Here is a 16,649-nt window from a genome sequence, read left to right as displayed (position 1 = left end):
AACAGACACTTCTCCAAAGAGGACATCCAAATGGCCTACAGACACATAAAACGATGCTCAACATCACTCATCATCAGGGAAACACAAATCAAAACCACACTGAGATACCACCTCACACCAGTCAGAGTGGCTAAAATGAACAAAGCAAGAGACTACAGATGTTGGAGAGGGTGTGGACAGACGGGCACCCTTCTACACTGTTGGTGGCAATGTAAACTGGTGCAGCCGCTCTGGAAAACAGTGTGGAGGTACCTCAAAAAACTATCCATAGAACTCCCTTATGACCCAGCAATAGCATTGCTGGGGATTTACCCAAGAGAGACAGAAATGCTGATGCATAGGAGCACATGTACCCCAATGTTCATAGCAGCAATGTCAACAAAAGCTCTTAGTTTTAACCGGATTTCTGGAGAGGAGGGCGCCACGTTGTTCACCACTTCCATTAAGGAACAACTACGTGTTTTAGCAGGGCTTTCTCTCATGAAATGCAATATAGATGGGGGGGGGAGCAAAGCAGGAAATTTGTTATTGATTTTCATTTCTTCTGTGAAATTACATGAAAGCTCCATGGCTTGTAGCAGTATCTCGTCAATAAGGCTCCATTTGATACCACCTTTTGAAGTTCAATTTTCTCTCAGTCCTTTTAAACTTCCTCTACTGTCAGATTCTTTTGCATTTAATTGTCTCTGGTGCTGAGATACTAGGAAGCTATTTATTCATAACACCACAGAGAGGATTTTGCTGAAAGAAAACTGTGAAGTATCCCCAGAGAACATCTCCACCCCTCCTTTTTGGTTAAAAATCAACATTGCTAAAAACCAAATCTGAAAGCCAAGGAGAAAAGAGATGAAGAAAGTAAAGAGTAGGATTGTAAAGTGATTTCTTTCCGTATTAGGGCAGGAGTAGGAGAAACTCATTTATGTCTGACTCGCCGTTATGTGTGTGCACATTTTGTTCATAATAGTTGCTAACATTTATTGAACCATTTACTGCCTGTTAGATAGTGTGCTAAGTCTTTATGTGGTTTCTGTTCTGTAGGGAAGCAATAAGTCGCCTGTGTGAAGCTGTCTCTGGGGCAAATGGAGCCATTAAAAAGCGAAAGGTAAATATTGGTGTGGTTTCCTTGTATGTTTCCCTAACTATGGGAAAGAGAATGTCACAATAGTTGTCAGTCCATTCTACTGTATGAGCTATCTTTGGCCTTTGTCAGTTGGCATGATATTAGAAATGAACTGAAAGTTGTTCTTGTCTCTCAAGTTTCTCTGACTTGACTGACACTGAAATGGTGATGCCTGGAGTGATAGAATGGAGAAAGCACCTGGATTTCAAGTAAAAAACCCTGGGCTCCCGGCCTGGGTATTGACTTACCTTTGAGCATGATATCTTACGTCTTTGAGGCCCCATTCTTGTTCATGTAAAGTTAAGTTGAACTAGATGACCATTTTGTCACCTTCCAATATAAATACTTCATAACGTATCTATTCTGCATGTTGACATTGTAAGATTTTTAGATTCCTTGGCCTATTTCCAGATGGCAATGTGGGTGTTGGTAGAGGTGAGATAATAATGCAGGAGTAGAAGGAGCTTTTCATGCTGAAAAAAAAAGCACAAGATTTGACGTTACATAGATTTAAATCCTGCCTCTGCCACCCACTATGTGATCTTGGACAAGTCACTTCACCTTTTGGATCACTGGTTTCCTCATCTGTAAAATGGAAGAAAGTAGCACTTAAAAGGATTAAATAAAATGATGTCTACACAGTGTCTGGCATACATTAGGCTTTCAACTATAATGATAGCTAGAATTATTGCCATTTAATTGTCAACCCAGAACATTTAGTTGTTTTAGAATATCCAAAGGGGAGATGCACAGGTTCTTTAGATAACTATATAAATCATAGAATTGTAGATTGTTTAAGAGAGAGGGAATGTTTAGAAATCTTCCAGTCCAACCCTCCCATTTTTGCCAGCTACTAAACTGTCTCAGAGAAGAGATTTTCCTTGAGTCACTAGGATGATGAAGGTTAGAGCCAGCTCTAGAAGCCAGGTCTTCATATTTCCAGCTTAGTGCTTTCTTTCCATACCTCCCTGCCTCATTCGTTATTATTCTTCATTATTTTGCATAGGGCTGAAGCCAGTGTCACCCAGAGTGACTCAGATGGGCCACATGGTATGGGGAACACAAATAAGTGGCCTTTGAATTCTATTAGAACTCCCTATTACTAGATACTTTGACAAAACCCATGGCCCCGCGGTAGCCTCTGGCCTCTTCCTGCTTCTCATAACCTCTGTAAATAGGATGCTTTTGTTGCATAATCCCAATAAACAGCCTCACTCATTTAAGACTTTCTCATTTCAGAAATAGGGAGTCTACACCCCAAAACAAAATAAAACAAAACAAACTAGGCTATTGTGTTTCCAGAAAGTACACATGGAAAGAAAAAAAATCTTGAGTTAATTTCCTTTGATAGCTAGTGCTTATTGCATACTTAATACATGCAGGGACTGTTCTATACAGTATATATACATTTTTATACTCTTTTTCCTCCCAACTAAAAAATTTTGGTAAAATATTCATAACATAAAATTCACCATTTTATTTTTAAATGTACATCCCCGTGATAATCCATACATTTCACACTGTTGTGCAACCATCACCCCCAGCCACCCCCATAACTCTGTCTTGTAGAACTGAAACTCTATACACATTAAACAATGACTTCCTATTCCCCCATTTCTCCAGCCCTGACAGCCACCATTGTACTTTCTATCTCTATGAGGTTGACTATTCTAAGTACCTCATATAAGTGGACTCCTATGTATTTGTCTTTTTGTGACTGGATTATTTCACTTCACATAATATCCTCAAGACTCATCCATACTATAGCGTGTATGAGAATTTCCTCCCTTTTTAAGGCTGAATAATTTTCCATTGTATGTATGTACCACATTTTGCTTATCCAATCATCTATTGATGGATACTTAAGTTTTTTCCAAGTTGTAGCCATTGGGAATAACACCATTATGCATATGGATATACCAATACCTGTTCAAGTTCCTGCTTTCAGTTCATTTGGGCGTATGACAAGAAGTAGAATTGCTAGATCATATAGTAATTCTATTTTTAATTTTTGAGTACCTGGGAACTGCCATACTGTGTTCCATAGAAATTGTACTATTGTACATTCCTATCAGTAGTGCACAAGGATTTCAATTTCTCCACATTCTTTCTAACACTTGTTATTTTCTGTTGTTGTTGTTTTTGTTTTTGCTTTTGTTTTTTTTTACTAGTTATAGGTCTATCTAGATTTTCTATTTCTCCATGATTTAGTCTTAGTAGGTTTAATGTTTCTAGGAATTTGTCCATTTCATCCACGGAATCCACTTTGTTGATGTGCAGTTGTCCATAATACTCTTTTATAATCCTTTTTGTTTCTGTTGAATTGGTAGTCACATCCTCACCCCACTTTGGGTCCCGATTTTAGTGATGTGAATCTTCTTTTTTTTCTTAGCCCATCTAGCTAAAGGTCGGTCAATTTTGTTGAACTTTTTGAAGAACTAACTTTTGGTTTCTTTGATTTTCTCTATTTTTCTAGTCTCTGTGCCATTGATCTCTGCTCTAATCTTTATTATTTCCTTCCTTCTGCTAGCTTTGGGTTTAACTTGTTATTCTTTTTTTGAATTCCTTAAGTTGTAAAGTTGGGTTCTTGATTTGAGATCTTTCTTCTTTTTTAACGTAAGTGTTTATAGTTATATATTCTCCCCCTTAGCACCACTTTCACTGTGTCCCATATGTTTGATATGCATGGTTTTTGTACTTTTATAAATCATCACAAAAAAAATTCTAGCAACTTTTTCTTCTTTTAGACTTCTGGTTTTCAAAAGGACTAGGGCGTGCAGCTAGCCCAAACTCTCACAGAAATTTCTTTTATATAAAGCAGGCCTGACTCCCAACACAGGGGAGAAGGGACTATCTGAGAAAAGTTCTGAGGGCTCAGATTTCACCGCTTACTAAAGAATCTGCTGCCTTCCATCTTTTTTAACATTTTCAATAAAATAAAGCAATTCTATATCATTTGATTTGTGTAAAGTAAAATTGGAAGAGTATGTGTTTTGACCCATTTGTAACACTTAAAAAATTAATATTCTTCTGTAACAAAATCCTTAACTTAGAGTGTTGTTTTGCTATTTTTAAAGCCTCCAGTTAAGTTCCTATCAACAGTTCTTGGCAAAAGTAATCTTCAGTTTTCGGGAGTGAATATTAAACTCACCATCTCAACATGCAGCCTCACACTGATGAATATTGACAATCAACAGGTAAGAGCATGGGTGTCATTTATAGTTTAACATGTCATCTATTTTTCTAGAAGGGCCTGGGCATAATAAAGAAACTAAGTGTGCCTAAAATTTAGTAAGGCACAAGGGGAAAAAATCTGCCAAAAATTTATGCATAACAATAATCAGAACAACAGTAATACTAACAGTATCTTTGGAATCTAACTTCTTGCACACTTGCCTCTACCTAATTGGCTTTTTTTTATTATTATTAATTTTTGGACTTGCACACAGGCAGTCCTGTTCTTTTTTTTTTTTCCACTTATTTATTTCTGAGAGAGCACGAGTGGGGGAAGAGCAGAGAGAGAGAGGGAGACACAGGAGACACAGGCTCCAAAGCAGGCTCCAGGCTCTGGGCTGTCAGCACAGAGCCCCACATGGGGCTCGAACCCACCAACCGTGAGATCATGACTTGAGCTGAAATCAGATGCTTAACTGACTGAGCCACCCAGGCGCTCCCTAATTGGCTTTGTAATAGGAATTAAGGTGCAAATAACTGGTAAACACCATTTGGCTACTAATATTCTTGAGTCAGGTATTACTTTCTGCCCATGCTCCCCAAAGGGAAAGCAATTCTATTAACAGAACTAACAGACTAACAGACTGTGTGTTGGATAGGGGTGCAAATGAAGGACAGAATGGAAGGGTGATGTTAGGGTTAATATTCTAGCTGACTGAAATTACGGCATAAAACATTTTCTTCCAACTCTTTTAAGTTTGAAATGCTTTGTAAAACGTTATTACATAAACACAGTTTCTTCTTCTTTGATGATGTATGATGCCATGGTGTGCCTGAGTTCTCCCTGGGAACCTTATTTCTCAAAGAACAGAACTGCTGAAGCAAATAGAAAAGATATAGAGGCATTGGGCTGAATGTGTACCTTAAACTAGGATACTCTTTGACTTGCTTTTTATGTTTTAAACTAAATTCCTTGTATCAGATTACTTATGTGTGTTAGAGTCTAATGTTTCTTAGTTTAATATGTAGCAATTCAAGGTTCTTAATATGTCAGGTTTCACTGTATGGAATGCTGTTAAACAGGGACTCACAGAAGGTATAATGTGTGGTTCGCCATGAGAAAACACTCCGGGGCCTTGAGGTCACACGTAGGTTGAAACCCTGGCATCACCACTAATGAGCAAGTTATGTTACCACTCAATTTTCCTCATTAGGGAAGTGAGATTATAGTACCTATTCATAGAGTTCCTGAGAGGATGGATTTAGCACCAGTATATGTCTCACTGGATTATATACAGGATTAAGTAAAATTATTGATGTAAATCACAGCACAGCACCTGTCACCCAGTACCTATTATTATTTACTCAAACATTGTTCCTATTTCCTTGAGACAGTTTTCATAAAGTCAGACCTTAACAGGGAAAGCATATTATAAAACATAAAATTGTAAAATTTTCAGTGACATGCACAGACAGTTACATACATTTTTTACTCCAATGTTTTTGCCAAAACTTTCAGTTTTAAGGTCTGCTTTATTTTCTAAATTCAAAAACAGAATAAAATACATGCTTACACAGTAGTATAAGCCACCATAGAAGAAAATACTTAATATAAGATGTTCAAAATAGACTCCTGTCTAGTTGGGCCCTGATTGGTTATCCAAGAGAGGTGCTAACATCGGTATGACAGCAGAACATCTGAGGCTGTACTTGGAAGATGCTACAAATCTAGGGGGAAGGTGAAACAATCATTCAGTCTTTAAGATGCTTTGCCCTCAAGACATTTGTAGATGTAAATTTTACTTTTAGTTTTCACCCATGTGTGCGGTACCAGAGGTGCTTAATGCCGTTAGGTATGAGATCTCATTGAATATAGAAGCACTTGGAATTATCTCAGCATTTTGTAGGGGAGGAAGAGTAGGCAAATCTATAGCCATCATGGTGACAGCCTTATGTGCAGAACCTAATAAGTATTAAAAAAAAAAATAGTTCCATGAGGTGACTGAGGAATGGGGCATTTAGGAAGAACAGGGCTTAGTTTATTCTCATTGCTTTCTTTCTTTACTACCCTTTTCCAGGTTACTGCAATTAGAAGGGGTAGTGTCACATGCCCATGATCTTTCTGGCAGTATAGAAGTAGGGACAGGGGGCATGGGTGGCTTCCAGGACCAGCAGCTACAGCACTGAGTACCTCTGGAAGTGAGACATCTTTTCTGCACGGTAGCATGGAATGGGGCTGTGTCCGGCCCACTGCTGGAGTGGGGGCTAAAGTTAGGATCTCATTGGTCTTAGACCCAGGGCCCAATTTTTGAAAATAATTTTGAACTATTCTGCAGGCCTAAAGGAAATGGCTTGGTGGAGGGAAGGCATATAAAAAAAGATGTACCACTAGAGATGCTTCAACTCAAGCTTTATAAATACCATTAATAGGGCAACTGAAACGTTCAAGGGAGAAGGCAGCAGAGATGTGACCTTATAGATGTAGCATGAGAAAATGATTAGCTGAATTCTCCTTAAAGAAAGTTACCCTTTGAAGTTGTAAGATAAATACCAAGAAATACTAATGTCTCCCTTCCCCTCCCTCCAGCTTCTAAGATATGCTTTGGACTGAAAATATAAACAGGTTAAAGTTTATAGACACATTCATAGATGACAGAGCATTTATGGGTCAGATGGTTCACATTCATTTTCAGCCACTGAGAACAACTTCAATCATTTACTCCCAGAAAATGTCTCAAAGAGCCTCAGAGGCAGAAAATACAATTACATTCAACACATAATGCTTGCAATTTTTAAAACTTACCATATTTTGGGATGGAAGATACATTTTGGAAAAGCAAGTTCTAGGGAATTTTCGTATATTCCTTGTTTTAAAAGTTCAAGCAACAGACTTCCTTATTATACTTCAATATGTTAAGGACTTAAGCAAAAATATATGACTAGCTTCCACTCCCACTATTCTTTAGTCATTTCTACATGCCTACCACCAACTCTAACAGCTAGTGAAATTTTACTGAGAAGAGTAACAAAGAGATAAAGAAGGTAAAACAGGCAGAAAATGGAGATATCCTTTAGTCTCCATGAAGAGAGGGAAATTCCAATATTTGCAGAGGTCAGGCAGACAATGCTAACTGTCCAGGCATAAGGAAAACAATGGTGCAAGCATAATGACATATGGTGAGTGCCAGTTGGCCTCCATGTTGGGGAGAAAATACTGGGGAACATGGCAACAGAATACCGTCTGTATAGGAAGGGGAATTGGATGCTTCATCCCACATAACTATAGGTCAAGGGCTGCCAGATTTTCAACTTTTGAAAAAAAAAAAAACCATGGAAATCTGGGAGCTTTGTTGCTCTATTAGGATTACGAGATGTTGATCTTTAATGAAGAATTGCAATTTTAAGCATGAGCCAAACACAATAAATCTGTGTCCTTAGGACTGACAAATGGGACATTCTGATCTAAGCAAACATTAATAATGTAATATTATATAATAACATATATATGGATAGGTCCAGAAAACTCCCCCCCAAATCACCCTATATGAGTATAAGCTTTTTAAAGTCCTCTCTCCATTCCACATCCCCACCCGCTCCCGTTTGCAAAATGAGGACCTGAATATAGAGTTCCTTTCTTAGGTTCCCATTTAACCAAGATTTGAACCAGTATGTGTTACCTTTAACCTTTAACAGAAATATAAGTGATTTCACACTTCTAAAAGGGCTTTATTATTTAATTTTTTTTAGTTTTTTATTATTTTTGAGAGACAGAGAGCACGAGCAGGGGAGGGTCAGAGAGAGAGAGAGATACAGAACCCAGACAGGCTCCAGGCTCTGAGCTAGCTGTCAGCACAGAGCCCGACGCAGGGCTCGAACCCACGAACCGCAAATCATGACCTGAGCCGAAGCCAGACGCTTAACCGACTGAGCCACCCAGGCGCCCCCCAAAAAGCTTTAAAATATTACCATTTTCTATCTTCAGTTAATACAAACAGGTACTAATTTCAGTGCTCAGGTTACTGCCTGTTTTTCCAAGGCCAATAAAGGAACCATCACAGGAGTCAGTTGTGGAATCCAGGTCTTTATCCTCCAAATGAGTCTTCAAACCCAACAGGGGGCAGTTTTCTTTTCCTTTCCTCTTGCTCCCTACTTAGTCCCAGAGAGGAACCTAATCACACTTCCTGGTACAAAGACCAGTTTTTTCTATTTCCTAACGTCTTTATCTGGAAGTAAATGCAATTGGTCAGTTCCTTGTGTACTGGCAACCTCCCTCCTCTCCCCCCTCCCCAATTCAGTTAATTCACATCATCATACAATCATCTACCCAGATTCATCTAACTGCAGCTACAAGCTGTTTGAAAATGCAGTGAGAGAGGCATGGGAGAGGCAGGATGCAGAGGGTTAAGTGTGAACATCTCACCTCTTGGCTATTGTTTCCCCACCTATCTATTCCTCTCCTCACCAAGCCTAGTGTTTATGATCACCCTCCTCACTCCATTATTTTAAAGAAAAGAACCCACCCCCTAAAAGACCACTGTAACATAAATAAGGCTGAGTTGTGCTGTTGTACTGGATGTGTCCTTTACAGCCATACGGACAAGAACATCTGGTACGTTTTTACTGGTCTTAAGACCTACCGATGTACTGTTTATCGGGCACAACCTTCTGACACAATTTTTAGTCTTATACAACTTCAGAAACCTTAATAACCACACCACTATGCTCATTAATATGACAGGTTTTCTCAGGCTGGCAAATTCTCTTATAGGAGTTTACCACGTTAAATATACACAAATTAACTTATAAATCAGGTATTTGAAGCTGGAGCACTTTCCCATACAGTGGTTAAATTTAAATCATAAAGTGGTTTCAGTAATAAAATAAAAAAGCATAATACAATAAAAAGGATTTCAATAGAGTATGTGAACAATACTATTGGCCAAACAAACAAAATACACAGAACAAGAAATTTTATTATCTCGAATGCTGGTGCATAACCAATAACAAGCTTATTTAGAGGAGGAGACAGAGGGAAACTTCACATACTGAGGAGGATTTCTGGGCAGGTTTAAACCCTTTAAAGATTGAGGGCATACTTGTTCAGTCTTTTTTTTAGATGTAGGGCTTTCCTTTTACTTGACATTTTCCCTTTAGCAGTTCTTATGAAGTTCTACCAAAGTCTTTCACCTGTAAACTTAAAAGAAAAACAGAGAGCAAGTAAAACAATTTCTCTAGTATAAGAGTGTTAGAAATAGTTTTTGTTCTTTCACATATATTTTGATATCTAAATTTGAAAGTTTACTACAGATGTTTAATTTTTGAGTTTTAAAAATAGTAAGACAATAAATTTTCTGAAATTATGGATCACAGTAGCTTTATAAATCATCAAGATACACGTACAACCAAAATTTCAGATGCTCTTCAAAACACATTTTGAGATATAGCACACGTGATACATATTTCTTTTTGGGTTTGCTTATCCTTTTCGGATACTGAAGAACACCCAATTTATTTTACACTAAAAAATTTAGCTTTTGATAACTGGCTTGGATAGACCACAAAGTGGAATTTTCAGAGTCTCTCAGTGGGCTTTCAGTCCAAATGACTCAGACATCTCGTGTCCTAAACTTGATGTATTCGTTACTTTTTCTCATGTAATTAATAACACTGGGCTCTTGTGTTGGCAGTTGTCTGGATGTTAACTTATTCTTGCAAAACCATCCCTTACAGTGAAATATGAAAGATATTTTCCCCAATGCAAGGAAAATAATCTGGATCAATAACAAAGTCAAAGCAACAGGTGTTTCAGGAACGTTCTTGAAAACAGACTTCCAGAGTCCTAAGACGCCTTTTCTTCTTAACAATTTTTTCTTTTTCATAACTGTGCAGTCACTGCCCTATTCTATTCTGCAAAACAACAACAACGACAAAAATCTTTTTGTGAAGACCAAGTTTTTCATTGGCACGGTACTATCTGGAATGAACCCAAAAGACAGTGGAATGTTGGGTCTCTCCTCAACTTTTCCTCCTCTTTTAACAGCATTTAATTACTCTCTATCAATAATCTCATCGCAGCCGAGTTCTTCGGTCAGACGATTGACAACCATAAGTGAAAAAAGCTCCTCAATAAAGGCCAACTGATCAAACGGGGTCTTCTCATAATGCATTTGAAACCCGCCATCCAGGGCTGCTTCCCTCGCTCTGGATGTTCTCAGAAACATCTTGTTGGCTTCTTCCAGGGCCGCTGATACTCTGTAGCCTGCGCCACTCAGCTGCTCCTCTTCCGGATAATCGTAGTCGTCCTCCCAGTCATCAAGTTCCTCGCCCTCGTCCTCGCTCTCGAAGTCCGGGCCCCCGATCAGGCCCGGCTGCTCCCCAGGTCTGGGCCGGTTGGCAAGGCCTCGGGCCCCCTGCGGCTCCGCCATTGGCTGGGCCGCCTCCTCCTCCATCGGGCCTTCCTCCTCGAGCAGCGGCTGGGCCCCGCTGCGGGAGGCGCTCGGGGACGGCTCCCGGCTCCCGCTGCCTACCTCCATCTGCGGAAGGTCACCCTCGCCAAGCATCACATCCATCTGCAGGTCATTGCTCTCTTCATACAGCTCCGAGAGCTCGTTCATTTCCGACATTGTACAAGCGGCTCAGCCTCGCGAAAAGCGTTTTTCCAAGATCGGAGCTACGCGGCTGAGTGGTTGTGCGCGTGCGCAAACGCCGTGCGCTTGCGTGACCCTGTGCGTGTGCGCGACCCCCAGACACCGCCTCCCGTTTGGCGTCCCCCTCGGGCGGGAGATGCCCGCTTTTCGCGACCCTTGGTTATGTTTCGGTCCCTTCGAACTCCATGCCTAGACTCTAAGTGTAGAGGGTTACTTAATCTCCGCTTTCCCTAACTGTTCTGCACTTTATGATGCTCTAAATTTGCAAATCCTTAATGTGGCCTCTGCTTAATGTGGTAACTGCTTAATCCTCCTCCACATCCCCCCCCCCTTCCGTTCTCTCCTGCTCCTTTTCCTCTCGCCGAAGGCAAGAGCATCTGCTCGAAGGTTTCAAGTACCTTTCATCTTTGCGCTTATGACTTCCAAATCCACACCTCCAAATCACAGTGTCAAATCCACGCCTCCAAATCACAGTGTCAAATCCACACCTCCAAATCACAGTGTTCTCATTATGGATCACTGTTCTCACAAACTGAGAACTGATCCATTCAGCTCTTCTGTTTTCCTCATTTAAAGAAATAAGTTAAATTCATAAATAGGCATAACTATCTTTTTAAAAAAGTTATTATACTGAAGAAGTACTTGGTTCCATTTGTTTTCGCAGGAGGTTAACTTTCCACTATAATCAACTTGGTGCGTATTCTTTAATTCTTCTCTGCATTTATGTAGATCTTTATGTCCTCTTAGAAGAATCTCCTGTGTGTATGGGTGGGTTTTGTTTTTTGTTGTTTTTTTTTTGCGTGTCTTACATAACCGTCTTCAAGTTACAAAACAAAAAGCACTTCAGCAATGACTTGAAGATGTAGCTTTGTTAAATACATAGATGTCTTTTTTCCATAGCATTCCATTTATATAGCTATTCTATGGTTGACCAAAATATGTACAAGTAATTTCCGATTTTTGGTGTTATGAACTATGGGTAAATGACATCCATATGTGCCAATGATTCCATAGAATAAATAACCTAGAAGTGGAAAGAAGGAATTGTAGAGCATGCATGCTTTAGTTATAATACATGCTATCAAACTGCTTTCCAAGATTGCTGTGCAAATTTCAGCTCTCATCAGCAGTGTTTGAGACTACCCATATCCTTGCCACACATTGTTTTGTTGAGCAATTTTATCAGTTTAATGATAATCTTGTTTTATTTTCCATAGCCTTGATTTCTTGGAGATTGGTTATTTTTCAATATGTTTATTGAATATTTGTGTTACTCATGAAAATTAACTGGTTTTATTTTTGGTTTATTTCTTTTTCTTATTGATTTGTAGGAATTTCTTATAAACTGTATGACTACTTTGTTTTACATGTTGCAAATACATTCTCCCTGCCTGTTGTTATTTGTCCGGTCTCAAGGGTCTTTTCTCCTACACAAGTTTTAAAATGAGTTTTCATGTAAATCAAATTGAACGTTTTCTTTTCCTGCATGTGTGTTTTTCTACTAAGATGGATTTTCCTACTTCGAAGATCACAAGCATGATCTTTTATTTTTCTTCAATGTTTGCACAGATTTTGTTATTGTTAAAATTTTTTTAATGTTTATTTTTGGGAGAGAGAGAGACAGAGACAGACTGCGAGCAGGAGAGGAGCACAGAGAGAGGGAGACACAGAATCTGAAGCAGGCTATAGGCTCTGAGCTGTCAGCACAGAGCACAATGTGGGACTTGAACCCACAAACTGTACGATTGTGACCTGAGCCAAAGTCAGAGGCTTAATGGACTGAGCAACCCAGGCACCCCTGCATAGATTTTTTTTTATGGATAAAACATTTATTTTTATAAATACTAAAGGGACAAGATTCATTTATATATTTTTTTTACACAAACAGCCATTCAGCCAACTTCACTAATTTAATCAGACTCTTGTTAGCTGGTTGGTTGCACATTTATCATAGATTTAAAGAAAACAAATGTGTGAGTTTGTTTTTAGATTTTGTATTCAGTGTTAACAATATTTCTTGCTGATAAGGAAAATCTTGTTTCTTTGTTCTTTAAAAAATTTTCTTAGCTCTTCTTGCACATTTGTTATTCCATGTGAATTTTAGAAGTAGCTTGAAAAGTTATGTGAATGACATAGGTGGAATTTTTATTGGATTTTCATGGAATTTACAGATTAATTTGAGGGAGAATTGACATCTTTACAATACTGTCTTCTCACCCATAAAAGGAATATATATATCTTTCTGATTGTTTGTGTCTTATTTATACCCTTCAATGAAGTTTTCCAAAAAGGCATACATGATTCTTATTAGTTTTATACTTAGGTACTATGCGTAGGTAAAATGTACCCCTCACTCCAATAGAGTGTGTAGTTGGCTATTGCTGGTATGTGAGAAAGACATTGATGTTTGTATATTGATTTATTTTTAGTAATCACTTTGGCTGAAATCTAAACTGGGAAAACACAAATATAGAAAAGCGCACAAATCTTAACTGTGCAGCTTGGGTATCACAAAATGGACATATTTGTGTAACCACTACACAAAGCGAGAAACACCATTTTCAGGATTCCAGAACACCATTTGCTTTCTCTTTCTTTGCCCTACTAGCACCACCATCCTGATTTCAAACAGAATAAAATATTTTTGCCTGTTTTTGAACCTTATAAATTAAATCATGTAGTGTATATTCTTTCTGTGTGGCTTCTTTTGCCCAAGAAATATGTTTTTTTTGCTACATAGTAGTCCATTATTAAAATTTCACAGTGATCATCCTTGGTATTGTTTCCAGTTTGGGGCTATTACAAACGAGGCAGTAATTATCTTTCTTGAGAAGAACTTTGGTGCATGTATTTACACAACTCTGTGGATATACATCTAAGAATAGAATTGCTTGGCTATTTTATATCAGCAGACTCTTGTATAGATTATGTTAAACAAGTCTGAAGGCAGGATTAGCCAATTGGTGCACAGTTGGTATTTTAATGAACCTTCAAAACAGTATGACAAATACTTCTCTGTCAGTTGGTCATTACACTGTGGTTTCCAAACGAGGAAGCCTAAAATCTTAGGTAAAAGAGGTAGTCTTCTCAGCTAACTAATGCAGTTCACTTGGATAGTCTACATCATATGGAAAGTCTTAATGTTAGTGCTTTAGTATGCTTTTGGTGGTGAATGACTGAAACCCAGTTCAAACCAACTTACATAAAGATAAATAAATAAAATAGAAAAAATGCATAAAAACCAAAGAGAAGGGGGAAATGTATTGGTTGAAGTGATGAAACAAATGTTACCACTGGATTTTTAAAAAATATTTTTAACTCTCAGTTCTGATACTCTCCAGAGGGAAAGCTTTATTTTTCTATGAGGCTTTTCCACATGGCACCAAAGATGGCTCCCAGAAGCTTTGGACTTAAACTAAGGTCCTTAATGGCAGAGAGAGATGCATTGTTTCCTATTATCTGTCTCAGTTCCTCCCCATGATATTGATTGGCTTTGCTGTATCCAGAGGGATGGCGTTTTCTGATGGGTTCATCCTGAATCATGTGTCCGGCCATAAGGAGAGGGGTAATGAGATGGGCATGTCAAGCCTACTTGAATCTTATGAGATTATTATAGAATGTGTATGGAGTAATTTCCGAAGGGATGCTAAGCACGCAAAAACAAAACCTAAAATTGAAGACCATTACTGTTAGGTTATATGTAACTAGACATAATTAATTTGTAGTATCATACATGTTTAATTTGTTTATGTTTTACAGATTATTGCAAATCATCATATGCAGTCTATTTCATTTGCCTCTGGAGGGGATCCTGTAAGTATGGATTTATAAAAGTTCTTTTTATAAAAGTTAAAAGAACCTCCATGTAAAGCATGTTAGCCATTACATATCTTTTCCAATGTTTTGTTACAATTTATGAATAGCTATGTGCAATCAAAAATTTGGCTTTGATAAAATAGTTTCCATTACTGATTTTTTAAATATTTGGATTGGTATGTGAGCTAGCTAATGATACTCCATTGTGTTGTTAGTCATGGAGTTGTCATTGGAGACTGTTCTTGTAGGTAACATCTAAGTCATGAAAATCAAGGATGTCATACATGCGTTACCAGTCCTCCTCAGCATTCTTCTTAACACAGAGTTTCAGGCAGATCCTGTTAAGCAGTTGTACTTGGCAAATAGTGGAAGCGTATTTGCCACTCTGGCTCTCAACCAAGGCAACTATGTCTAATCTAAAGTGAGCAGCCAGGCTTGCAGAAATTCCTGGAGGGAACACATGGCTGGTAGGAGAGAACTGCGGTTCCTTCCTCCCTGGAGGCCACAAGGTGTCATTTCCCACGAATTGTGGGAGACTGAGCAAGTGCTCTGTCTCCAAGCCTTCTACACAGAGTAGAGGGTCATTCCCTGACTCTCTACTGCGTCACTTCTGAACCAGGGCAGAAGGAGAGAGGCATTTAAGTTAGGAAGTCTGTGACCAACCAAGAAACAAATCTGTTTAAACTGAGGGGTTAGAAGAAGGATTTTGCTGCTTCATGATATTGTGATATTTTTCTTCTACCTGCAAACATCCAGAAGCTAGAAGAGGACTGAGTATGACTTTTATAACGATTGAACATCAATAAGGTCAAGAAAACACATTCGGAGCATATGTCTATTTTGTTCTTACTGCCAATGTATTGCTTTCTTTTCTGCTGAGGATTTATTATTAAAGATTGTATCCTTCAGAAATGAGGCACTAAAATCCAGTGTAATGGCTGATTTTTTTCTGGTCACCACTTTGAGTTTTTCACTTCCAACTGAGTAATAAAATATAGGGTCATAAATGATGGGACATATAACTCAGAAATCCAGGAGAGGTATGGAATGGTAGTAAAAACTAAATCTGGTAGCTGATGTCACTCCAGGGTTTTGCCCTCTATGCTAAATATTCAAAAGGAAAAATTATTATCTATCCTAAAAGGAAATAAAGTTCTGAAGCTACTCTGTTGTAATCATTGCTTCCTTTACTGGCATCTAAAGTCTTTAAGCAACTTTCTTTACCTGGTTGTTGGTATAACTTTTTAGTGTGTGAAACATAGTTAAATGCTATTCAGATTACCCTATTCTTAAGAACATTTCAATAATTAGTTGTCTTCACATTGGCTACCTGTGATTCAAAATATTTAAGTGTGTCAAACCCAGACTCCCTGTTTTCTGAACCTACCTGAAGCATACGGAAGGAAGAAAAGCAGTATTTATAGAACTTCAATTTATTGGGGTTTTTTTTGTTTTTCTTTTATTAACGCATACTTAATTTTCCCTTTAGGCTTCTCTACTACCTCACCTTTCAGCTTTGAGGATAGTTATTTCCAAATGAATATATTAGTTCCATCGTGGTATTTAATTATTATGTAAACCAGATTTTAAGAGCTCTACCTCTTCCCCAGGAGATTCTGTGGATGGCTAATTATGGATTCATTAGCAAACAGGGGGCTTGCAGGAAGCCGAGCACTTAGCAGCTGCAGTGTAAGCCTGGTACTCAGTCAGAACTCCCAGCCACCAAGCCTTGTAATCTTGCCTCTACAGTGACAACCAGGACATGTTTGGTATAGAGAGGGTTGACTGAATCCCAGTCTGAAGAGGCTGGCATCCTCTCTTTTATTCCTAACCCAATATAGCTCAGTCATCCATGAAGGAACTCAAATATTTTCCTTAAGTTATTTAAAGTA

The 16,649-nt window shown here is 38.4% G+C and overlaps 2 protein-coding genes across 2 annotated transcripts in view; one reads left to right on the top strand and one right to left on the bottom strand.

Annotated features, from left to right (window-relative positions):
• Positions 1-16,649, top strand: part of SHC4 (SHC adaptor protein 4) — a 121,041-nt gene that overhangs the window by 65,516 nt on the left and 38,876 nt on the right. Inside the window, exons 3-5 of the mRNA XM_029951820.1 lie at positions 1,039-1,102; positions 4,198-4,317; positions 14,701-14,754. Of these exons, the coding sequence (XP_029807680.1) occupies positions 1,039-1,102; positions 4,198-4,317; positions 14,701-14,754 (238 nt within the window). The remainder of the gene's footprint in view (positions 1-1,038; positions 1,103-4,197; positions 4,318-14,700; positions 14,755-16,649) is intronic.
• On the bottom strand, positions 9,248-10,994 carry EID1 (EP300 interacting inhibitor of differentiation 1). The gene has a single exon (XM_029951821.1). It carries the CDS (start codon positions 10,915-10,917, stop codon positions 10,342-10,344), a length of 576 nt encoding a protein of 191 aa, XP_029807681.1. The 5' UTR covers positions 10,918-10,994; the 3' UTR covers positions 9,248-10,341.

Source organism: Suricata suricatta, chromosome 9, assembly GCF_006229205.1.
Source record: "Suricata suricatta isolate VVHF042 chromosome 9, meerkat_22Aug2017_6uvM2_HiC, whole genome shotgun sequence".
Classification (NCBI taxonomy): Eukaryota; Metazoa; Chordata; class Mammalia; order Carnivora; family Herpestidae; genus Suricata; species Suricata suricatta.
Note: the sequence above shows the minus strand (reverse complement) of the source record. Positions and strands in the feature narration are given on the sequence as shown.